The sequence below is a fragment of the Daucus carota genome, chromosome 6, assembly GCF_001625215.2.
Source record: "Daucus carota subsp. sativus chromosome 6, DH1 v3.0, whole genome shotgun sequence".
Lineage (NCBI taxonomy): Eukaryota > Viridiplantae > Streptophyta > Magnoliopsida > Apiales > Apiaceae > Daucus > Daucus carota.
The window spans coordinates 21,772,900-21,798,905 of record NC_030386.2 but is presented as its reverse complement, the minus strand read 5'-3'; the positions used below and the strand labels follow the sequence as shown (position 1 = coordinate 21,798,905).

General features: G+C 34.0%; 2 protein-coding genes and 1 pseudogene across 2 annotated transcripts; 1 reads left to right on the top strand and 2 right to left on the bottom strand.

The window, feature by feature from the left end:
* The first annotated feature begins 7,647 nt into the window (after window positions 1-7,647).
* LOC108225751 (MDIS1-interacting receptor like kinase 2-like) lies at window positions 7,648-10,399 on the top strand (annotated as a pseudogene).
* A 564-nt stretch (window positions 10,400-10,963) lies between these two features.
* LOC108225740 (scopoletin glucosyltransferase) lies at window positions 10,964-12,642 on the bottom strand. Its single transcript, XM_017400679.2, has one exon. It carries the CDS (start codon window positions 12,515-12,517, stop codon window positions 11,090-11,092), a length of 1,428 nt encoding a protein of 475 aa, XP_017256168.1. The 5' UTR covers window positions 12,518-12,642; the 3' UTR covers window positions 10,964-11,089.
* A 2,523-nt stretch (window positions 12,643-15,165) lies between these two features.
* Window positions 15,166-25,486, bottom strand: LOC108225781 (CBS domain-containing protein CBSX1, chloroplastic). The gene is made up of 8 exons (XM_017400736.2): window positions 24,989-25,486; window positions 22,638-22,725; window positions 22,491-22,555; window positions 21,359-21,407; window positions 20,071-20,123; window positions 16,670-16,785; window positions 15,813-15,870; window positions 15,166-15,710 (listed from the first exon to the last, which is right to left on the bottom strand). The coding sequence occupies exons 1-8, from the start codon at window positions 25,175-25,177 to the stop codon at window positions 15,600-15,602; spliced, it is 729 nt and encodes a 242-aa protein (XP_017256225.1). The 5' UTR covers window positions 25,178-25,486; the 3' UTR covers window positions 15,166-15,599.
* Window positions 25,487-26,006: the final 520 nt, after the last annotated feature.

Here is a 26,006-nt window from a genome sequence, read left to right as displayed (position 1 = left end):
ACCGGTAAATTTGAGACGGCAGATGAACTATAGTGATTGTCACGAAGTTCCCAGTTTTGCCGGAACTCGAATAATTTTAATGGCCAAATATCAGAGGTTGTTTAGTGCATATTTTTATGGTATTGGATACTAGTTTTATTTTTCTGATTTTATTCATTTTAGACTCATATATTTTGTTTATACGAATTTTTTCAAATAGACCATAGACGGAGGGAGTAATATATATTTTATCTAATCTTTATGGTATATATTAAGTTAGTTATGTGTTTATTTCAAAAAAAAAAAGTTAGTTATGTGTCTTTTTTATAAAAATAATATGGATGTGGTCACAAAAGTAGCTTATTAACTAGTTTATTATTAAGAAATTTTAAGATTGAATTATCATATTTTACATTTATTTTCCGAATAGTGAAACACAAATATCATATAAACTAATTAAGTTTATAATGCTGTTCTTTCAAAATGCTCCAACACTACAATTTAAGGTATATTGTGTTCGATATTTCATTATTAATATTTAATAGTAAAATAAATAATAAAATTTGTATATTTTAGATATATAATTACTCATCAAACTGATTTGGTCAAGGAGGTTTTGTAGTACTGATATTTTTCTCCAGTTAAACACCAGTTACATTTTTATGTTTTAATTCATAACTAAATAATATAATATGCTACTGGCAAAAAAAAAAATAAAAAATAATATAATATGCCAAAAAAGCTATGTATCAGTTAGAGCAAGCCCAATGTAATTCCCTATTTTCAACCCCTAAAATATTATATATTAATGGATACCTAAAATATTGGGGATCAAAAAGCTATTTTGCTCCAACGGTCTTCCCTATTTCATTCCCTATATTTTAAATCTATATATATAACTCAAAGAAAGAGAAAGATTGCACCAATAAATAACAGAAAAATAAGAGGAGATATGAGCTCGTGATGACATGGAGCATAGGGGGTCACCATGGAGCATACTCCATGGGTTGCTTTTTCATCACTCAAATAAGGGGTTGAACTTTCTCTCACCTTAAATTAATAGGGGTAGAGAGATCTTGTCCACGTAGATCAAATATAGGTAAGGAATGGGTGCATTGGAGTTGCTCGATTATAAAAAGGAGGGTTTTGTAAAGGAAACACGAAAACAAAAAACAAGCTCTTTATTATTCCGCTGCTGCAATTCTCCTCTGTTTCAAACCTCTCCTAGTCTGCACAAACCTTTGTTCTTACCTTATACCATAGTATAACAGCATAATACAATTCATATATGATATTTTTGCTCTATTCGGGACATAGAAAAATCATCGTTATGGTTATGTTGTAGTGCTAAGGAGTTGACACAAAACCATGCACGAGAAGGGGGCACAATTTCTTAGGGGCAATATTTTCACACGCTTCATCAGACCACTCTCTAAACCTTCTTAATTTAGTTAATCATATGTATATTTTCTTGTGTTTGTTTTGTTATATTAGCTGTTGAATTACTTGTAAAGTATTTTCTTTTTTATGCACTCTTGCTACCTGTTTTTTCTGTTCTGAGAAGGAAAGTTCAGTGTGTTATTCAACTATAAACCTGATTGTTAAATAATTGGTTACAATTCGGCTCATATTAGCTGAGAAACACATAAGAAAACACATATATATTATTTCCAACATATTGCTTACCATATCCGGAAACAAGTTCTGCTGTTTAAAAAGAAGAAAGCCGTTTCCATTTTCTAAGGTGGGTGTCTGCTTTAATCAAGTTCAAGAAAGAAAGAAAAGATATCAACTTTAATTTGAGCACTGGAAGGTAAAAGCGTGTGTTCCCATCTCCAGAAAAACTGGGAGACAGTACTCGAATTTTAGATAAAATCGGAATCGGAATATCTTCGATTTTAAAAAGTAACAACCGTCATGTGATCGAACCGTCGGTTTCAGTTTCAGTTGAAAAATGTCGATTCAATTTGTAATGGACTAATGGTTCGATTTTGGTTACGTAACGGAGTGAAAAAATAAAAAAGTAAATACAATTTAAATAAACAAAACATACTCAACTAGTTAGAAATGTCTTTTACGTTCCCAGTAACACATACTTTGTTGAGTTATGACTTATGAGTATGATATGTCCAGGACACGCTGTCCAGACTCCAGATACTAGGCTTCTGGATAAAATTAATAGCAAGGGAGATCATTAGCAATTTGGTCTTGAAGCTGATGGAGCCAGGGCAAGACAAATCTCAGGTCGAAGTCAAAGAATTTGGTCCCTCAACTTCTGGGAGTTTATCAGACTAGGAGTCTCCATGGTCTCACGTGGCATTAGTTATTCAGGGTCTCAGTTTTTCTTTCTCAGCGGCGTAGTATGTGCGGCGTAGTATGTGCTCTCTTTTGCTGTAGTTGTTTTAGGTAGTTGGTTGGAATTCTGGTGGAATTCTCTTTTGTATCAGTATTTACTATTTAGTCCCCCTTTTGGGTTCTTTGTAAGAAATTCTGAGACTTTATGATATATATATTCTGCTTTTCAAAAAAAAAAAGATCATTAGCAATTGAAAACAAAATGGTACTCTTACGTCTCTCTCATTTCTTTACGTTACTTTTTGTCATGTTTTTCCACTTTCATTTAAAATATAGTTCCACAATATATTTTTTTAATTTTTTTTCGCTGAATAAAAATTCAATGTTTAAACTTTTATTCAAAAAAAGAACATTTTAGAAATAAATTGTTATGCCCAAAAGTCGACATTTGGATCGGGGCTTTTGGGCTCATCATTCTGATAGGATGCCTCGCTAATGAGCTCCCATTACTTAGAATATTTATGAAGACTTAAGGAGGAGCCCCATGGGTCATCACCTTTAGGCCTTAGGGGCTATCATGAAGACATACTAATGAGCATAGGGCCTCACTGATTTATGGCCTCATACCTCTCAGAGGTCATCATGAAAAAAAAACCAATAGTCTGGGGGTCATCACCCAAGAGCTCACTCTCAAGCTAGGCCTCTAGGCCTCATCCTCTCAACTACAAGGTGGCCTCATCAGAGAGGTCGCGTGCTTTGTTCCCCTGAGTCCTTTGGGCTCTCGTCATTAAGGCTACGCCTTCCATTTCGGGTTACATCACTCCGTAAGATGATGATCGGGTTCTCTCGCCCCATAGAGGATGATGAAGACATGAAGGCTCGTGCCTGGACCCGTTGGGCCCACGAGTATGGATCCCGAGGTCTTTCCCTCTGTTTATTGGATAATTAACTACAATTCGACCCGCTCCATGACAGCCTCTTGCCATATGGGCCTAAACCATGCGAGTACGGGCCTCTCCTGACGGCAGCCCTCAAGGTTCTACGGACCTAGGCTTTGATGGACCGGACTGACACTTAGCCCATGCTAAGAAGTTTGGCCCGTAAGAACTACGTGGTAGCTTGAACCCCTGTAAATAAGGATACGTAGTCCTCTTGTGCTCATTATCTGATTCTTGCTGAGAAACGCCTGAGAATACTTTCTCTCTTTCTTTCGAGGATCAAACACAGGATCAGCTACATCATCCATCACTTCTCGTCCCGTGTTCTTTGCTGTTCCTTCCGGAAATCACTCAGATACCCACATCTGTTGTTAACCAATTTCTCCCGTTAACATAAATAATAAACTATACTTTATATGAGCCTCAAAATGCGTACAAACAGTGAACGTAAACAATCCAGGGGACGGAGGGAGTAGCATGGTAGCATTTGCTGGTGAGAGTCAGGAACCGCAAAGAGTACTGTGAACTAACGGTACAAAAGTTGCACAAAGATCAAACTTTCAAGTGAATATAAAAACACATTCCTGCTCAACTCGTATATGCAATAAAGTACTCCTAATAAATTTCGGGAGTGCGTCTTCTAAATAAATTATCTGAGTTAGAAGATCAAAGGATTTGTGATTAGCAATCTAGTAGTTGCCGTTCTCATTTTTGGAACTATAGTTGAAGAAGAGTTGATTGGCGGCAGTATGAAATCTTAGCAAGTGTGTTGTACTAAGATTTTAATGAATTTTATATAGTCTACGAATTTTAATAGATTATATATGTTTTTAATTTTATGCAGATTCTAGATAAATCGTAGATATACAAAATCTTTAGTATTTAAGCACAATACTCCAAAATCTCATAGATTTTGTAAGATATCTTAAATACACCGACATCCTATAAAATTCATCATTTTATAAAATCCAAAAAAATCAATCAACATTTAAATACTATAAGATTTTAATAAATTTTAAATAATTCTAATTGAATATCATCGGATTTGTAAGTATAATTTAAAATTTTAATTGAATATCACCATATTTTCTAATATAATATAACTCCTAATTGAATATTCAAGATTTTGATATATTTTTAAAATCCAAATTGAATACACCAATATTTCATAAATGAAAAAAAAGTAAAAAAATCCTTAGATTATTTCAAGGAGTAGCTTGAAGGATAAGAACATTGGCCTTATTGTCAAATCCACCGAATGAAACTCGAGCAAGCACAACGGATTCAGACAGGAGAACAAGGAAGACTCTTGAGCCATATTTAAACTAACACGCGGATCTATTGACTCTTAAGGATCCTCTGAGTTGGGCAAATGCTGGTGTTCTTGATCTACTTGGTTAAAATAAACATGCTGATACTTATTATTTATTTATTTTTAAAACAGTATACATTTTTGAAATAGTATACATTTTTTTTTGTAAGGGAAATAATATACATCTATTATATATATAATACAGCAAGCATGAGTAATTTAATTCAAAACGACCAATTTACCCTTTGCTCATTATACAATATTTATATTTATATATATAAAGGTTATTATTGACTTTTAACACTAACGTATTTATTAGACATTAATGTCTAATCATCGTAAATTAATTCGATATGACTAATATGAGTTAAGTTCCATGTAGTCCATATATTTACTGTAGTACCGTAGACCACGTATGTTCTGCAACTATAGAATGGCATAAAAACATTGCAAAATGTATGAAACTTGTTATTTTGTGAAATACATTCTATAAATATCACTATTTCATGAAAAATATCGAAAATCATTTATGTTCGACAAGTAGAACACATATGTTCTGTAATATGTAAATATGTTCTGCAAACTTAACATGTTTTGCAGAATAATGTTTTTTCACTATTTAACTTGTAGAATGTTTAGGATTGTCAAAATTTTTAACAAAATAATAATGTTTATTGAACATGATTTGCAAAATAACACATTTTGCAATGTTTTTATGCCATTCTCTAGTTGCAGAACATACGTGGTCTACGGTACTGTAATATGTGGACTACAAGGAACTTTCTTCTGACTAATATACCCTTCGCTTAATACACATATTTTAATATATATAAAGGTTATTATTGACTTTTAATACTAACGCATTTATTATACATTAATGTCTAAGCAACGTATTTATTATACATTAATGTCTAAGCATTTATATACATTAATTATAACATGATCATTATTTGAAATTATTTTAATATTATACATATAAATAATATATATCTAATCATTTTTAAAATTTTAAATTTTCCCCACAAATTTTGTAAATTTTAATATTCAACCTGATTTTTGACTGATTAATCCAATTTTGACCAATTAATCATCGATTTAATCGAATTTTACCAAATCGTATTAAAAATTCGTCTGTTATTGATTATTCGGTTAATCGGCCGATTTTTAGAATATTTAATTATTGTGATTTAATAAAATTATATATATGATTTAATAAAATCATATTTATGATTTTTTAACAATACGACAAAGACTCTGATTCGACAAGAATCTTATTTGTTTTTAATCAAATTTTCAATAATTTTAGGTGAATGATAATTTAATTATATAATAAAATTTTAAATAGTGTATATTTTTTATATTTACATTTTAATAAATATCATCATAGTAAGGATATATGTACATTTAGACATCAGATAATAAGACTAAAAATACAAGTAAATATAAATTTAAATTATATCTAGAGAAATTCTTGATGGTACCCTCGTAGAAGTGGTTTTTTTCAATGCTACTATCGCATTTTTGAATTCTACTGATGGTACGCTCGTACTTTTAATTTACTCTCTATGGTACACTCGTGTACTTTTTATTTACTCTTTATTGATTACAAACTTAAAACAAATTGTATATTTGAAATCCTTGCGAAAAGTTACATAAAATAGACCTTTAAATCATGTAAAACAGAGTCAAAATGATGGTATTTTTTCTGAGCAGTTTAATGTTCGATCGTAGATGAATGTATACTCTTTTGTCATAGTCAAAACTCTAAGTTGACGATTTGCTGCGCGGCTGCTGACATAATGAGATGTTATATTTTCAGTTGTGTTTGAACATCATGTAATATATACTGTAGTTGATGATAAAAGAAGCAGTTTGGCTGCTGACATAATGAGATGTTATATTTCTAATTGTATTTAAACATCATATAATATACACTGTAGTTGATGATAAAAGAAGCAGTTTGGCCAAGCATCCTGGTACAAGGGCTAATGACCAGAAGCCCGAAACAGTGATTAGCCGGTAACTATTTTTTTATTCTATGTATCTAAGTATCTGACACATACTTGTAGCAGTAAAATCGAATCTTGATCAATTTAATCCAAAATGACTAAACTATCATTTACTCAAAATACATTCAGTTTGTTCGACTCGATCATGGGTGTAGATATCGTATGACTTTCTATTATTAGATTAACACCTTTGTTTCAAAAAAAAAAACGATATTTTCCATTCACAAAATTTGAACGTACGTCTATAAAAAAAGAAAAGATGGGGAAAATAAAATTTTTTAAAAATATTAGATATATATTATTTATATGTATAATATTAAATTAATTCCAAAATCATGTTATAATTAATGTATATTAATGATTGGATATTAATGTCTAATAAATACGTTAATTTTAAAAGTCAGTAATATAAAAATATGTATTTTGATATTGCAGTCAATGGACTGGCTTGATGTATAAAGTAGAAATTAAGTATCTTATGGGGCTATGTTTGGCTACGAAAGTTAAGCCTTAATGTTTATTTGTTTTTATAAAAATGTATATTTTATAATTTTTTGGATATATTATATATAATTATGATTTAATAATAAATAAATAAATATTCAGTGTTGTAAAAAGCGGGAATCAGAAAATCAGAATGATTAATAGGATCATTATTCAGAATTAATTTAATATTATATATGTAAAAAATAATATATATATATATATAATCATTTTTAAAATTTTAAATTTTCCCCAAAATTTTTGTAAATTTTAATATTCTACCTGATTGTCGACCCTATTAATCCAATTTTCGACCAATTAGTCATCGATTTAAACGAATTTTAATATATTTTTTGTATTTATATTTTTAATAAATATTATAAAATTGAGGATATGTGTATATACAGACATCAACATACTATGATTTAAAATACAAATAAATATAAAAAAAATTAACGAGATATAACATATATTGAAGAAAGTGATTTAAAGCAACCGTGCTTTGCACTGGTTAAGAAGCTAGTTTTAATTATGAAAGAAGTTAACATAGTATATGTGTCTTTTTCGATCATAATTCAATAATTCATATACAATAAAAACATGTTGGTTTGAAAATCAGAGTTTCTAACATGTGCTTAAGAAAACAGTAATGAGATCTCTTTCTCAAGATTTCTTAAGATTTCCTGCTCCACCTGATTCCATGACTTTGTAAGCCATAGGAATTACATCTTAATCAGCCTCAAGAACTGTAACACCAAACCTCTTCTCTCAACATAAGTTCTCAGATTATTAACAATATTCTTAGTACCATTCTTACCATGTGAATTTTTCTAAAGGTGTTGTTATTTTCTTCCTTTTTGACAGAGTATCAATAAAAGGCTCATGTTATAATTATAGCCGGGTCTGTTTTTTCTAGTAGACTAGTAATAGAAGAGAGATCAGATTTATAGAGAAGTGGTACTGGTAAGTTAACAAAACATGGCTAATTCATGCACCTGGAATACTTGCTTGCACCTGCTGCTGATTGTAAGTTTCGCTGCAGCTGAGTCCTCTTGTTACTCATCATCATCTTTCGAAACAAGGAAGACAGAGACAGATGCTTTGGTCAGCACAGGATGGTGGAATCCCGTTCCTTCATTTTGTACTAGTTGTAACTTTATAGGCGTCGAATGCAATAAGGCGGGTAGAGTCATTACTATAAATCTCGGTGATAGATATTATGTTGGGAATGATCTCGGAATGCTTAACATTTCTTCCTTCCCCTACCTCCAAAAACTTGATCTTTCCTCCAATAGGCTAACAGGAAGCATACCTTACCAGGTTGCAATGCATTCAAAACTCAAATATCTCAACCTCAGCAACAACTATCTCACTGGTAAACTTGACTTCACTTCCTTTCCCCACCTCCAAACACTTGATCTTTCCTCCAATGGGCTAACAGGAAGCATACCGCACCAGATTGGAATGCTTTCAAAACTTAAATATCTATCGGTCAGCAACAACGATATCACTGGTAATTTACCTTCTTCCTTGGGTAACCTCACTCAACTACAGATGCTTGATGTATCTCAAAATAAACTCACCGGGACCATCCCCTTGGAACTAGGAAATCTGAGTCATTTGGACAGTTTAGACCTTAGTTTTAATCTTTTTGATGGCTCTTTAGATCTTCAGCTGGCTAATCTCACTCAGCTCTGAGCTCACTACATTTTCAGCCTCTAATAATTCTCTCACCGGCTCCATACCTACTTTCAAAAATTGTAGTGGTCTTAGATATCTAGACCTCTCCCACAATTTGCTTAGTGGCCACATACCAGAAGAACTTGTTCATTGCCCTTCATTGGAGGTAGTGAATTTTGCTAGCAATAATTTGACCGGAAGCATACCCTGTAATTTTTTTTGTATGTCACATTTGTACAACTTGGATCTCTCCTACAACAATCTTTCTGACCCATTCCAAAGCACCAATCTTCCAGGTTCAAGTAAGAGCTGTCGAACAGAGTATGAGTATGATAGTATATTCACTTTCTTATGTAATACCGGTGAATCGACTTTTAGAAGAAAGTCACACTTGCCTATCCTTTGCATAGTTCTTGCTCTTACCATTGGCCTTCCCTTGTTGATACTAGCCTTCGTGTTTTCTTGCCGCCCTGCACCTGCAGGAAATCAAAACAGGATCAACACGAAGCATGGTGATATCTGTTCAATATCGAACTTTGATGGGCACATTGCATATGAGGACATAATAAGAGCCACAAATAATTTTGACATCAGATACTGCATAGGAACCGGTGGTTATGGTAGTGTATACGAAGCTAGGTTATCAAGTGGTAAGACTGTAGTGCTCGAAAAACTTCATCGCCTGGAAGCCGAGGAGCCAGCTTTTGACTGGAGTTCTAGAAATGAGGTGCATGTGTTGTCAAATATTAGACACAAGAATGTCGTGAAGCTCTATGGTTTCTGCTTGCACAATCGATCCATGTTTCTTGTCTACGAGTTTATGGAGAAAGGAAGTTTATTTTGTGCCCTGAGAGATGACACCCATGCAGTGGAATTAAACTGGAGCAAGAGGATTAACATTGTGAAAGGAATATCACATGCTCTATCATACATGCACCACGACTGTACTCTGCCTACAGTTCATCGAGATATATCAAGTAATAACATACTATTGAACTCTGAAATGGAAGCATTTGTCGCTGACTTTGGTGCATCCAGGTTATTAGACCCCGATTCATCTAATCAGACTATAGTTGTTGGCACTTATGGTTATATTGCTCCAGGTTATCTCTTCTCACCATATCAGATTTTTTAAGTTCCAGTGTTTTTTTTTCTGAAACAGAGGAATCTACTATAATTACCTTCACGTTTTGTTATTCTGCAGAGCTTGCATACACAATGGTGGTGTCTGAAAAATGTGACGTGTACAGCTTTGGCGTGGTGGCACTAGAAATCATGATGGGAAACCATCCAGGAGACTTCCTTTCATCATTCGCAAATCCCCGGTCCACTCACAAAACAATGCTGAATGAACTACTAGATACACGCCTCCCGCACCCAACAAGACAGCAAGAACATGACATTATTCTTGTTTTGAAGCAATCATTTGCGTGTTTGTGCACGAACCCCCAATCTCGGCCATCTATGAATACTTTATCTCAGGAGATCTCAAAAGCTCCAAAGACATTGTTAGTAAATTCTATTTATACCACGTCAGTTGAACAATTATGTTGATTCTGATAGTAATTTAAAGCATGGGGACAACAGACTTGATCTGGTTCAGATACTGACCTTCGGATACAATTTGATCCTTCAACGGGATGGATCCAAGTTTGTGTAAAGCCTTCATTGGTCCGTTTATATTGTAAAACTAAATTGAGCAACTGTGATTCTCTGTTTTGTCCATTATTTGTGTATGTAAAACAGGTTTTCAAATGGATTGAATACCTTTACTAGTTTATATTCGGGATAAAAGCTTTTATTAGTAATCAAGTCTAATTAAGTACAAGAAGAGATGATTAGCAGTACCAAGTCTTAAACACTAGATTCTTTCCAAGGATAGGATTTGTGCTCAAGGATGATAAGAACGTTGCTTAATATCGCATTTAGTAGATTGACCTGGCCCTTGCCTAGCTAATTTTTGCCGAGGATGTAACTCTATGTTATATAGACTTATAGTAAGTGCTATTGTTATGTTATAGCATGAGATGCTAAAAATGCAATCTAAGAAGGTGCTATATTTGGGTGCATGTGTGCAATGGTGCATTAATGATTCTATATTTGAAACTAATATCTATCCTTGTTACATGAAACTGGAGTGTAATTTTTAACATATTCGGCACCGGACTTGCTCTCATTCAGGCAGCATGGTTTCTTTTCAGTAAAACTATGACTACGAGCCTTTGGTACTAGATGGTAAGATCTTGCTTAAATATGAAACCTTGTGATTGAGAAAAGAAATCTCCAACATTGAAGTTCCGTCAATTCTTGTATGAAACCGGTACAATTATCACTTTTCAAAGCAAAAGAAACTTAAAGAACTAGCTGTTTCTGATCTCATTTCAACTCTAACATCAAGAAGAATATGAACTGAGTTCTTGGATCAAAGCACTCAAATCCGAGTGAGAAGATCCGCCTTCTTCAATAGCCTTTCTGGCCATCTCTTTAAGCCCCTTGCATTTGTTTCTCCTCTCCTCAGCCTCTTCACCAACAATTATACTCCTCACAGCCTTCTCCACCGCGTCTCTTTTCACATTGCCTCCCCCTGTCCCAACAACCCATTCCTTGGCCCCAACAGCAACACCAATCCGAAGAACATCCGTGATCAGCTTCTCATTATAGAATTGCTCCGCGAACGAAGGCCATGTGACCATCGGTACCCCAGCAGCTATCCCTTCAAGAGTCGAGTTCCAGCCACAATGTGTCACAAAGCCCCCAACAGCCTCGTGATCAAGGATCATCACTTGCGGCGCCCATCCTCTGATCATGAGCCCTCTTCCTTTCGTCCTCTCCTCGAATCCTTCTGGCATCCAGTCCTCAATTTCTTCATCACCTGTCCTCCTCACAACCCATATGAATTGTTGCTCCGAAGCCTCAAGTCCCACAGCAATCTCATGTAACTGCTTACTCGGAAATTTACTAATACTCCCAAAACAAACATACACAACCGAATTGACACTCTTCGAATCCAGCCACTTCAAGCATTCATCTTCACTAATAGCCGCTCGCTTCCCTCTCTGCGCCTTCTCTTCGAAACTCCTGTTACACAACGAAACCGGACCAATATGCCACGCTTTCCTCTTCAAAACATTCCTGTAATGATCAGCATAATCAGGCTCCAGCTCATAAAAGCTGTTCACAACCACTCCCAGACTCCTCAACTCAGACTCCTTGGCCTCAATCAGCGTCTTCGCAAACACTGAATTCTCCTCTGTCCGCTCATGAAGCGGGATCTGACTTAAACAAAACTTCACCTTATGAGGGAGATTCGGCAGAACAAACTCATCCGAGTCATTCTTTAGACCCTTGTAAGGCCTTTGCAGCCTCATCTGTTCTCCAGCACACGAAGCAAAGAACCCGGACCCATGAAACACCAGCGTCGGGATATTAAGCCCGGCGGCCAAATCAACCGCCCACGGGAAGAACATATCGCAAACAAGACAATTAGGCCTGCGCTCCTGAAGAAGCTGCTCCAGCTGATCTCTGAGCATTCTTGTCGCAGCAAAAAAGGCCGGGAGCAAAGCAGAATCAGCGATCTGATCAGCATTTTCGCAGTCTTCAGGCAAACCCTCCACTTTCGGAAACTCGAGAATCTCGAGACTCATGTGAAACCCCAAATCATTAGTCTTCTCCACTCCTTTTGCAAAAGCATGAGCATTAAGAGGCGTGGTGATGATCGTGGAGTGCACGCCGCGGAAGGCGAATAGCTTAGCCATGTCGAGGACTGGAATCATGTGGCCATGAGCCATGACAGGAAAGAAGAAGATCTCAAGCGCCCCCATATTTCGAAAATTGTGTATAAATCGCAAGAATAAATATATACCGTAAGAAACAATATAGGAAATGAGGATGTGTGGAGTTGCGAGAGCCTTGCAAGGGTACTTAAAGAGAGTAGTAGGATGGTAATGTACGTTATCACATTCGTCACATTCCTCGAACTTGATAATATTATCAACTGTACTGTAACAGATTATTCGAGCAGCAGGGTAAGTTCTGGGTCATTAGACTCATCACAGCTTGTCAACTCAAGTCCTTGTCTAGTTGACTCGCTTCAGTAACGTTTAATTCGACCAGTCAGACGAGAAATTGATATTTACAACTCGCTTGTACGAAACTGCAGAGTGTAGGAGTTGATGACTTTTCTGTAGGAGTACGTGTTTGAATTGATACAGTAATATATTATAATATGCTGTCCACAGATTCGGATCTTATAGCTTTATCAATATATTAGTGAAATATAAAAAATCTAATTAAATAAATTATATCAATTTAATTCAGCAATTCAATAATTATAATACATTGTATGAGACTGCAAATCAACAACCAAATTGTCTCCTCCATTTTTGTTGTTCAAGACATTATTGGATGATATTCGTTAAGTTAATGGAATTTTTCTGTATAAAAAAAAAGTTAAACTGTGTTTTCATATAAATGATATAGAATAGATGATGTTTTGACTTTTTAGCGTAAATCTTTAACTGTGTTGAGCGGATATTAATTTATTTTTACATAATTCACTTGTTTTCTAAATTAAAATCTGGATGCGAATTTATTTTTGGCAAAAAATTAAAAATAACATTTTTAATCATCCATAATATGCGAAAGTGTGCGCATAAATCAAAGCCAAAGAGGAGTTCAATCGGGAATAATATAGTAGCGATAGTATATAATTGTGATTTGTGGATACGTAGTCACACACGTCAACCATAAATAATTGATGGTTAGGGTTCAGTTATTTGTGGCACACCATACACAATGTCCGGTGTCAGAAGCTCGGAATTTAATACAAGACAAGACAACTTCTACCCCACATCAGAAAGATCCTTGTTTATATACGTATTTTTTTGTGATTTAAATTTTTAAGGGAGTTTAACATTATAATTTTCAGAGACCAGTATTTATTTACATACTTTTCCTGAAAATAAGTCACATTTCCATAAAATAAAAATAAGATAAATCAAATGGACACAATATAATTAAAAGTAAGTTATAATAAATTATACTTTTTTTTATATGACGCTTGACTTTTTGTACACATCTCAATGAATTTTGACCAGACACTTAAGCATATTATTTCTTAAATTTTCTTTTTTTGAATTAAACTATCTTCTACCTACTTTTATTCAAAAAAAGAAAATTTAAAAAATAATATTCTTAAAGGCTCGGTCAAAGCACATTGAGATGTGTGCAAAAAGTCAAGCGTCATATAAAAAACAGAAGTAGTAGTATATATATATATATATTTTTTTATTCTTCTCAAGTTCTGATTACATTATATTTTGATAAATTGTTAAGAATATGCTATAAAAGTAGGGATTTTCTATGGTGTGCCCAAGGGCACACAATAGTCCCTAACTCCAATAAAAATAACTCATTTTGATTGGTGGATGAACAATAAATGATAATGGCCCCCCCGCATTCACATCAACTCCACCAATCAAAACAAGCCATTTTTATAGAATTTAGTGTTTAATGTGTGCCCTTGGGCACACATTAGAAAGATCGATAAAAGTATTTGTTAACATCTTAATAAGATACATTACTGCAGTACTTTTAAAAAGATATAATGATCATTTTTGGATCAAATATCTCTACGATCAATAAAATATTAAAATGAAATAATATAACATTTTGAAAAAGACAGACAAACATTGAAAGGAGTAAAACTTAAATTCACTTGAATGAGTGTTGCCTCATTCTCGCATTCTTCATTTCAAACACATTTCAAACACTTTTGTGCATGCAGTATTATTCTCAGAATTTACTTATAATAACGTGTAAAAGATGAAACATCTACGCAACAAACAAATTGAGTAAATTATTTAAAACTTGAACAGAACATTCATATATCTTGGTAGTCTGAGTCCCTAAGATGTCGATAGAGGCCAGTGTTTGTCACCCCTATCTCAAGCATGTACATTTAATTAGGAGTGGTTCAGACAGCATTAAAACCTGAACATTTTACATCAAAGTTCCCTGCTCGATCCACCAATGTACAGAAGCAGAGGAGATTGCCACTTTCATTATGATAGAATCTTGAAGTGCAAGAAGTTTAATGATTAATTGAGCAGCCTAGATCTGTTAGTTACACTAATCCAACAGCTAATGGCAGTTGTGGATCTCTGTCATGTACTCCCTCCGTCACATTTTAGTTGTCAATTTGACCAACAAAAATAGAAATGTGACAACTAAAAAGGGACGGAAGGAGTATGTATTACAAACGGAATGGAAAAATGAGTGGGGGGCATGGAAGGATGCATATCAGAACTCTTTACCCAGTGCCTCACTGGAAAATTTTATCCCTAACAACTAACTACAAATAAAATAGTTGTGCTTCAATCTCATGTTTTAGCCATTAGATAGATAATTTTACTACATATATGTGAAGAAACATAGCTCCAGTTAACAACATAACCATCAAATGAGAGAGTAGAAAAAACAATGCAGTTGCATAAAATTGTTACTACATGATAGTGAAGATTTACTTGGCATGTATATATATTGTATCTAACTTTATAAAACATAGTCTGGGGAGCCTCTAGAAATTCAATGAATTACAACGTTTTTGCACAACACAGCATCCTAGCCCGCTTAAACACAGCTTGCATTTTAAAAAATATTTTAAACATAAATGATTACTTGAATCTGTCACCAACAAGCCACGATGAAACAAGCAATATATGCAGCCACAAATATTGATTATGCTCCCTACTAAACTATAATTTTTCCTTGAATATCATATTAATATGGATAATACTCTACTTACCAGAACTAATAGGCACAAGCTGGAATGAAATCCACGTGGGAGTAAAATTTATATGCAAGAACATTATACTGCAAAATTGACAGCAACTTTGACATGCCTTAAGAAGATTGCGTCTCAGTCTTGGAACCCAGAAGGCCAGACTTTGCCTCACCAGCAAATTTTATCTGAATTGCTGCTCTAACTATATTACCCCTTGTAATTATTCCAACCTGTTTATGTTGCATAAAAGAAGAAAATAATAAGATGCCACATGCTTAATGTTGCATCCAGATCTACCAAATCATTTATACGGAAAGAAAGGAGAAAGATACCAGCTTGCCATCACCATCTACAACTGGCAATCGACGGTACTTAGTTTCAAGCAATAACCTGATAACCATAGTAAAGACAACGTTCATTATTATTCAAATTTTGCAGCAGATAATACGGGGCCGGTTGGCTTAGCTTAAAACAAGTGACTTATTGCTTAAAGTAAAGAAGAGGATTATAAGTGATAAGTGAATTTGACTTGTAAGTTATTAAATATGTTTGGATAATTTTACCTATAAGTCGAGTGTTTGCTAATTTAAATTTATAAATTAAAAAAATTATTAAAATACAAGAAACTTTATTAATAAATAATATATATTACACATTAAAATTTTAAAAACTTCATAATATAATACAAATCACAAAAAAAGCTAGCATTTCTGACTTCCAGCCGCTTCTTTTGCCAAACGGTGTGCAAGAAGTAGAAGCAACTTAAAATGCTAAAAGAAGTACTTATTGTGATGGCCAAACATGCCCGTACAACTTTAACAAAAGTATCTGAAGTAATTTAAGGGGGTATTGTTTCAAGCTTAATATATCTAGGACAGGAATGAAATTTTCATTTCCATATATGTGCATTTTATTCAGAGGTTTCTTTAATTGAAATGGTTAATGCATTTCCATTAACTGGGTAATACGTTTCTTACAATACCAATAGGATTCCAATCAATACCCATTCTCCTTCATAATCAAGAACCAATCCCCACCCACTACAAAAAAAAATGACATCATGCAATTCACACTCCTTGTTACTCTTTTAAGCAGTGAGATGAACTTGCATCAAACACAATCTCAGCTTCGTGTGTAAAAGGCCAAAAGCCTACAATTAACTACAGGGTCAAAATACAAAGGCAAGTACCTGACAGCATCCTCCAGGTTTGTGGCTTCTCGAACGGCGAGGGGAACAGTCGTCATCAAATCACCAACAACTTTTCCATTAGTCTTACTTAATAGTTGTTGAATCTTATTGAATGACTGCATTAAAATCAACGAGATATAAAATCCAATTAAATCTTATTAAACGACAGAAATATAATCAAAACATATATTAAAGCCAGTCAAATGGAAACAAATTTCAGAATACAAATTGTAGCTACAAAATATTATCTAGAGGTGGCAATATGGATGCAAAACCATTAAACCAATCCAAACCAAACCAAAATTGTGAATTTGGATCCATCTGAAATCACATTTAGAAAAATGGATTTGGTTTGGTTTTTAGTCTCACATTTCTCACAAAATATGGTTCTAACCACATTTGGTCTCACTTTTAAGATTTCTTATAACTCTCCACACACACTATTATGTTCCTTTTCTTTTCTTTCTTTCTTTTTGCTAATTATCACATGCACATCCCATGGTTCGAACTCATGATCTTACTTGGAGAAGCCAAGAGCTTAAACCACTCCATCAACTCACACACTCACACATACTTTTGTTATATTTAGTATTCATTATATTGTGATTTGAGTGTATTAACTTTTGTTCATTATATAAAACTTATTTTTACTTACCAAACTAGTTACCCATAATTCAAACTAAAACCATAACCAAATTTATTAATATATGGTTTGAAAATGGTTTTGGTTCATCTATCCAAACCAAATCTATTTTATAAGAACCAAAACCAAACCAAAACCACATTTTGCCACCTCTAATATTATCTGAGAAGTTAGACCAATCATGCACAATCGTGGATATGCGAAACATTCACACCAATTAGTCAACAATCAATTAGAACTGGATAACAATCCAGCTTATTCAATAAGTAGGCATCAGTAGGCATTTTCAGAAATCTATGCAGTTGACCTGGTTAACCAATTTAATGAGAAACTTCGCATGGCCAACTTGAATGGCTGGAGTCGATGGTGTTGGCAGGTAATCTAGCAACTTGAAGACTCCAAAAAATCAACGATTAACAGAATCTCAGTAAACCACACTATCACATTAATGTCTGCCAACACTTCTATCATTGCACTCATCTCAGTGAAGTAGGTCGAATACATGAGGGACGAAGCTAGGTGGGGGACTGCAGGTGCCCATACCCCCACCGATTCATTTTAGTCCAATGATTTCTTATACAAAAATTTCAGTTAGTTAAAGACAACACATTTTAAAAAATTAATATCAAATGTTTTTTTTTTTTTGTAGTTTTATACCCTGAGATAATATAGTTCATATTTGTCATCTGTTTGTTACTTTGCTTTTGCTATCTACTCTTTTGTTTATAATTACAAAATATATTTTATTTCAGCACCCCAGTTTATTATCGTAACACTAGAGCTTGCACCACTTGTGCATTAGTATTTCATTAGGAAATAAAATTATTTGATTCCCTCACTCGAAAAGACTTTTGGCCTCGTCACTGTTGGTATGTGAGACTTGATTAAGTTAACTATTAATAATTTCTAAAAACATGTCATAAGCTTCATCCACAAAACAGTCCACACAAGCTTCTCCCTAAAAATCCTACAAATGGAAGTGTATACAGCTGACAAAGGTGCACTGAATGGGTATTCTCTCATCCAAAATTTACCATCAAAGGTTCATGAAACTTATACTATTTCAAGGTCAATTCCATGGTGCAACTCGCAATGTACGACAAAGCCTGTGCTTTCTTGCAAAGTATAAAACTAGTGACAACGATTCTGTAATATAAACAGATACACACCACATTCTTAAATGAAACAATTTACCTAGATCAATTCCTATAATTGTAGACAGACACTAGTCACTAGATATCAATAAGCTCGACAACATAAAAACTTCAATATCATTTAGCTCGATCTCTGCTCCTTAAAATTCTCTCTGCTTAAACATCTTCTTGTACGAGAGTTATAATAATTATCTTCATGGTGTTCCTTCTGGGGTGGATATGTTATTTGTCGAAAGAGCAACATGGATGTGGAGAACGCCAATCAAAAATAGAGATTTGCAGTGGTGATTTGATGTGCAAATGGTCTTGCAATGGAAGAGTGAAGAATCCTGACTATTGAGAGAATCAGAAGGATGAGGGAGCCAAAAGAACCGGAGAAATCGAGGTAAAAAGTAAAATGATATGTCTGGTTTCAATGATGAAGGATTGGACTAAAATATCATAACCCACACCCATCATGTCTTGTCAACATTGGTACCAAAACAAAATTGGAGTGTCCTGAAAACAGATATTGTATACTGTATAATTTTGGTGGTGTGTAAATTTCATGCATATTTTTGTTCTTGCAGCATAAGTAAACCTCTTTTGGGGATATCTTCATCTTACGAGCAGTAATATGTCTTCCGTAATGGGGACTAGTATACTACTCTGTTGTCTACTGGAATGGTATCTAAAGTTGTGCAGATAATCCGCAACACACACACAAAAAAAAAATTATAAATGAAAATAAGGCAGGGTTTAAGTGTAATAAAGAATCTCAAAATAGTCAATAGAGGAAATAGTGCATAAGCTTAAATCCTAACAAATTGCTACCTGAAACACCAATTAGTGTAATACATGCCTATAAACACTTAACTGCATGCACAGTAAACATTTCGGCATGCAAGTCTAAATACAAACATCAAGTATTTTTCTACTCCAGTTCTTTATAATTGACTACAGCTGACAGCAGCTTTAGACTACTGCTGTTACTCTCGGAATTATGTCGTTCTGTGTAAATATCATGCATATAAAATGGGATTGCTGTAAGGTTGTGTAGATGATCGTCAACACAAAAAGATGAAAACGAGGCAGGGTTAAGTGTATTGAAGAATCTCAGAGCAGAGGATATAGTGCATAAGCTTAAATCCTGACAAATTGTTACCTAAAACACCAATGACTATAGTACAGGCCTAATAATCTCTTTAAAGCACGTATAGTAAACTTTTCACGCATGCACGTCCAAATACTAACAGACAGTATCTACTCCACTTATCTATGATTGACAATAGCCTCACATTAAACCCCCACCCCCGAGTTTAAGTTTTTATGAAGGAAAAAAAAAGATGATGACAGATACACTCCGTTCGTTATATTGTTCTCCGAATCAAATTGTCCACAAGATTGAAGGTCAGTAACATCTTTCACAAGTATTACAAATCTACATATTTCCAAAGTGAAAAGAGAATTTCATTTTCTGAAACGGAAGTGCTAAATAATTATGAGCTTTCAAACTTACATCAAGAATTGTAAAGTTAACATGATTATATGGATCTGAAATTTTAATAGATAAAATAGAACATATATGCATTGGAATTTTACTAGACAGGTCACTTCTTACTTACTTTCCAAGTACTATCTACATCAGGAAACAGATTTGTGTCAGCATGACCTGCACCTAAGATACATAAATAGGAAAGGTTGCAGAGTGTCAGTACCTCATAGCCTCATAAAACTGTTGACATATAATTACATGTATTGACAAGTCGACTATGAAATCAAGAACTGGTTTTCAAAAATAAAGCAATGATAATGAATAAATATAAAAAGGGAAGAACTCTTGCACTTAAAGCAAGATACCCTGTGGACTTGATTTTAGTTTTTTTCTCCCAATTCCATCCTTTCTTCAAATTAATGCCCAATTGTTCTCTTGCACTTAAAGCAAGATACCCTGTGGACTTAATTTTAGTTTTTTTTTTCCAATTCCATCCTTTCTACAAATTAATGCCCAATTGTTCTTTCTCCTTTATTGCAATCATAAGCAAATTTTTAGGTCCCTTAAATGAAACTTTGTTTTCATAATTCACAAGTACAGCTTACATTTAAAACTGGCGCATACCCGCATCCAATGGATACACTACACTCATTCAAATTAATGGCCATCTACCAAACTACCACAGTTCCACCACCATCCCAGATCCAATGCCAGCACTGTAGTCATTGCCAGTGCTTGGACCTTTATTGCAGTCTGCAGATGTTGATGACTAAACTAGCTAGATGAAAATGGCTTGTCATCGTTCTTTCTCTGCGATATTTTTATTTTTAATTACATTTTATTTCCTTTGTTGTCTTTTGCTTTACAATAAACATTGATGGAATCCGGGCTTAAAAGTTAAAACCATCACAGGTTGGAGACCATAAAATATATCACAATATTGGTAGAAGGAGCGTGTTGACATTTATTATACTTTTCTCTCTACACTTATCCATCTATCACTATTTTCTTGTTTTTATATATGGGGGTGGGATCACAACTTTACTCTCGTTCATCAGAGCAACTGGAGTTAAGAGATTCTGTATCTATTTATCAATTAAAGACCGAGTAGCAGTTGGCAATTTGCATTCCTTGATATTGAAGGCAAAATCACTTTACTTATTTTCCTAGTTGATAGGTCACATACTCATGCTTTCTTCGCACTGCAGTACTGCACTTTGCAGTCCTTTTGTGTATTTTCATTTAAAAAAGATGCAAAAAGCCATAACTTGAAAAATGTGATATGTGGTCAATTGACTTTGGAACCAAAGTGATTTTGACCAAATTTAAGGGGTGTTAAATGCAAATAATTCTAAATTAAATCACATATGACAGAGGGCAAACAGCCATCAGACTTTGGGAAGAGAAGTTCTTATTACCTGATATAGAATCAAGTGCTAACAAGTCATAATCTGATACGACCCCAACCTGTAAAAAATTAATAAACATTTTGTCAAGGTAACTAAGTGTTAAATCCTTTTGACAATAATTTCAGTACAAAGTGGTCAACTGCACATATGACAGATTCTCTTTCAGTCAGAATGTTCTGCGCTGTAAACATATGTAAGGGTCTGAGTTCTGACATTAAGAATTTATTGTAGTTGCTGATTCTGTTTTCTATTTAATTTCTACAAGAAAAAAAATGTGACAAGTTGCACTTCAATCCCCGGAATAGCAGGAATTGCTTTACAGTACGACAGAGGAACTTCATTAGAACTTGGTGATTCATCAGTTATTTGAATCCGATTAAATGTAAGAGATAGACATTCTGATATTTAATTTTGATATTAGCAAGGGTCACTTGATGCACATCAATATAGAGATTACTTAATATAGAAAAATATACCCTACACACAAAATAAATTATAAAACTCTTTGTAACTTACAGAAAACAGTAACAGTTGCCCTTTATTGCGTAGTGCAAAAGAACTTCTACATGCAGTCTAAAAAGAATCACTTCTGCCTACTTCCAAGGCGCAATGATGGTATGCAAAATACTATAGCAACAGTCATCCTGGCTACATAATTTTAATTTTAAAGTACAGCAGGGAGCGCTGTCAAGCCAAAGGATTGCTAAATAGTCATTACATAAACCAGGGACCATCAGGTAATAGGTACACTATATATAATAGACATAAAATGCAGTTTCTATCTACTACCTTTGCCTTCATTTAGTAGATACTTAAGGTTTTTACATGATCATAATGTACTAATCTTTATGCCCTTTAAGGAGAAATGACTTACTTCATGTGGCCCCTTAAAGTTTACATCAAGATCCAATAAACAAGACATCAAAAAGAAAAAGAAAAAAAGATCCGATAAACAAGCGGGAGAGGGGGGAAAAGATAGGATGTGAATAAAAAATGTACAGATGATCCTCAGAAGTAAGAACTGTAAGCAACAGCTAACTAGATACTTAACTTTAGTTCTTAAACATTTATCAAACTGAATAGTAGGGATCACATAACAATGTATACAATAGGAAATAAGAAACAAAGATGATAGAGTTACCAATTTCCAGTCATCGTCAACCACAGGAAACCCGGTAATTCTTTTCTCCACAAGAGTCTCAAGTGCTGTTACAGAAGCACTAGGAAATGAGAAAATATATAAAAAAGTGATTTATTACAGAAAAGAAAGTTGACAAGAAAAATTTACCATCCTCAACACTGGTTGAGGGCTTGACAACATGTAAATCCGCTTTCTTGGTCATAAAATCACCCACGGTATAGTTTCCATCTTTTGGCTGTAGAATTTTGCACGATAATAGGGGCATGATCAGCATAACAATTCCAAATAGGAAATATCAGAAGATAAAGAAACCACCACACCACATGTATGCTCAAGAAGAGAGAAGCAAAGGGCGAGGATAGTGATGCTAGTGACTAAGAAGATAGCTAATAGCTATGATTGCTTTTCTGATTTCTTAAAGGAACTGTTAGGTGCTAACAGTAACACACTCAGTTTAACATACGCAAACACACTCAGTTTACAACGCAAACACTGATTAATGACATCGTTAGATGTTGCTGTTAAACACACACAAACAATAAAATTTCCTAAGATTCCACATGTTTAAATATTTGGAATCTTGTCAAAGAAAAAGGACCAAAATACGCAATGTGGAAGGAGAGCCTAGTATCCACATAAAAAACACATGAAAAAGACGTGCATCTTGTAGAAGAGAAAACCATGTGCTATGCAAGACAATAAGCATCATCCATTTGCATATATCAGAGATGCATGATAAGTCATAACATAGCTGGTGCAATGGACAATGTCTCAATTCCATTTTTGTTCAGAAGATACGCATGTTAGCTGCTGAGGGTAACATGTAGACCTGTCAATCATATCATGTACTCCCATGTACGACCTCCGTCCCAACAGGACGTATACGTTCACTGTTTGCACGCATTTCAAGACTTCAATAAAATATAGTTTAATAATGTTTTTTTACAATTTTCTTTTTTTGAATAAAAGTTTAAACATCAAATTTTTATTCAGAAAAAAAAATTAAAAATATTTTGGAACTATACTTTAAAGGAGTCTTAAAAAGCGTGCCAAAAAGTAACGTATACAATTCATCGGAATGGAGGGAGTACTTCGTATTTTGTGTGCCTAAAGGTGAAACCCACACCCGGCTCTTTTAGGATTCGTGTCCCAAACCCGTATCTGTTCCAAAACGTGTCACGAACTTTTCGTGTCACTTTCATGTACATTTAATATAAATATATTAATAAAATTCAATTAATATATATATATTCAAAATACATTTTTATGTACTATTTACGAAATATATATATATATATATATATATATATATATATATATATTAAAATTTTATATTTGCATTCGATTATGCACAACTTTGTAGTGATTTATATATATTATATATATGTGTGTGTGTGTGTGTGTGTGTATATGGGTTGCACTCCACACAGAACACTTTAAAAAAAAGAACAACACAGAACACTATCATAACACTTTTTCTTTCATAAATATTGATTTGTTATGATTATAATTACATAGTTAAGCACTAACTAAACTTAATATATGAAATCTAACATCCAAATCTATCCAAATTATTAATATGAAATATTATAGAATCCAGATTAGAATCCAAAACAGAATTCAGAATAGAATCATGTATATATTCTTTACATGATTAATATCACATAGAATCATGTTATTTTTAATCCATAATTGTTGTTAAACATGCTAGATACTATTATTATTCATAATAAATGGTTAATTAGCTTAAATTTACAAATTTAATTCAAGTTTTAGATGAGATTCTATGTTCGATTCCAAAGTGTTCTTCTTTGTTCTTCTTTTAAGGGTGTTCTGTTTTGAGCAATGCCCTATATTATATATATATTAAATAAAAATATATTTATTTGAAAATATATTGATATTGTGTACTTTCGTGTATATGAAATGTAAACCCGTATCCGACACTAAATTCACTGTGTGCTTTCATGTTCGTGTACTTTCGTATTACTTTCGTATTTGTGTACCAAATACCAATAATCGAAACCCAAACACTAACTTTTCGTATCGTGTTTGTGCTTTCGTGTTGTGCATCAAATTGTCAGGTCTAGTAATATGCAAGTTCCACATGCAAAACCGCACATAAAAAAGGAATTATCAAACTTCCTTAACAAATCCTCGAACTCAGGAGAGTAATTGAGCTGTTATATTCCTCAGGCTAGAAGCTCCCCAAACCTCTCTAATTTCTATTAGTTTCTGTCAATTCTTCCCAAACCCTAACATCCAAATGAACAAAATCCTAAACCCCTGTCCAAGACTTCCACAACTAATTATCTTAGTAATGTCAAAACTAAACAAGCTGATTAGAGAGCGGAAAGAAGACAAAATCATATCCCTACAAATAGTGACATATCACATTTTTATCACTCAAATCAGCAAAAAAAAAACATAATAAAGAAAATGCACACATATACATACATAGTTGTGTAAACAATTGGTGTAAAAGAAAGAACACAAACCGGGAGAGAATTAGTAGAGGCAGACACAAGCGAAGGAAGAGCCACATAACACCGTCGAGAATCAGAGAACAACAATCTCCGGCGAGAGAGACGACCGATACTTGGCCGGAATATGCATGAGGGTATCTGGGGATATCTATCAACGGCGGAGATGGTGGCCGGAGAAAAAGAGAAAATCAAAGAGTCCATGAGAAATCTAGTTGAAAAAGTAAAAGCAAGTGTGTGAAGGGTGTTGAGTACTTGTTAGAAAGGGGTAGGAGAATCAATCACATTAAGCATGTGAATGTAAGAAATGTAAGTATAAATCTGGGGTTTAAGTCGAGGTTCAGGGGAGTTTGAGTCAAAGTGGCAATCTATTAAGCAAGTGGATCGGTGTAATAGTATTATTCAACTCCGACCATCAAGTTTCGAGATTGCTTACTTTTGCTTCAACTCTACTAGAGTATTATCTTTGTTGTAGACTGTGAAATAAATAAACTGCTTGTTCGGGTCTTTTACAAATTACAATCGCTTTCTAAAATAATTTATTCATAATCATTAAAAAATATTATATTCGATCGTTTTAGAGAATATCTCTGATAAATAAGTAAATCTTGGTATTATAATGGGAGGGTATGCAAATGGAAATACATGGTGTTAATGTGGTTGGATATAGTACCTAACTTATTGAGGCGTATTGTGAAGTGGGGACTGTAGTTTGAAGTATGCAAGTTACAGAGTGGACCATGCAGCCACTTTGTTTGTCTGGTCACCATTCACCGGTGGGTTGGGAAGGTTAGAGTATAATTTCTTCTCGTGTCTTCTTTTTCTTTAGATATTTATCATCTTCCGATTTCCTATTTCCTGCTTGTTTCGTGTTTGAATTCGTTTGCCTCAAGGAGAATGAGACCGGGCTTAACGCTTTGAATACAACTTAATGCTATGAGTTTGGCCTAATTTTACATTTGAGATGGGATGGCAATAAAGGGGTGATAATATCAGACACGAACCTGATCCGAACTCGCAATCCGATTTATTG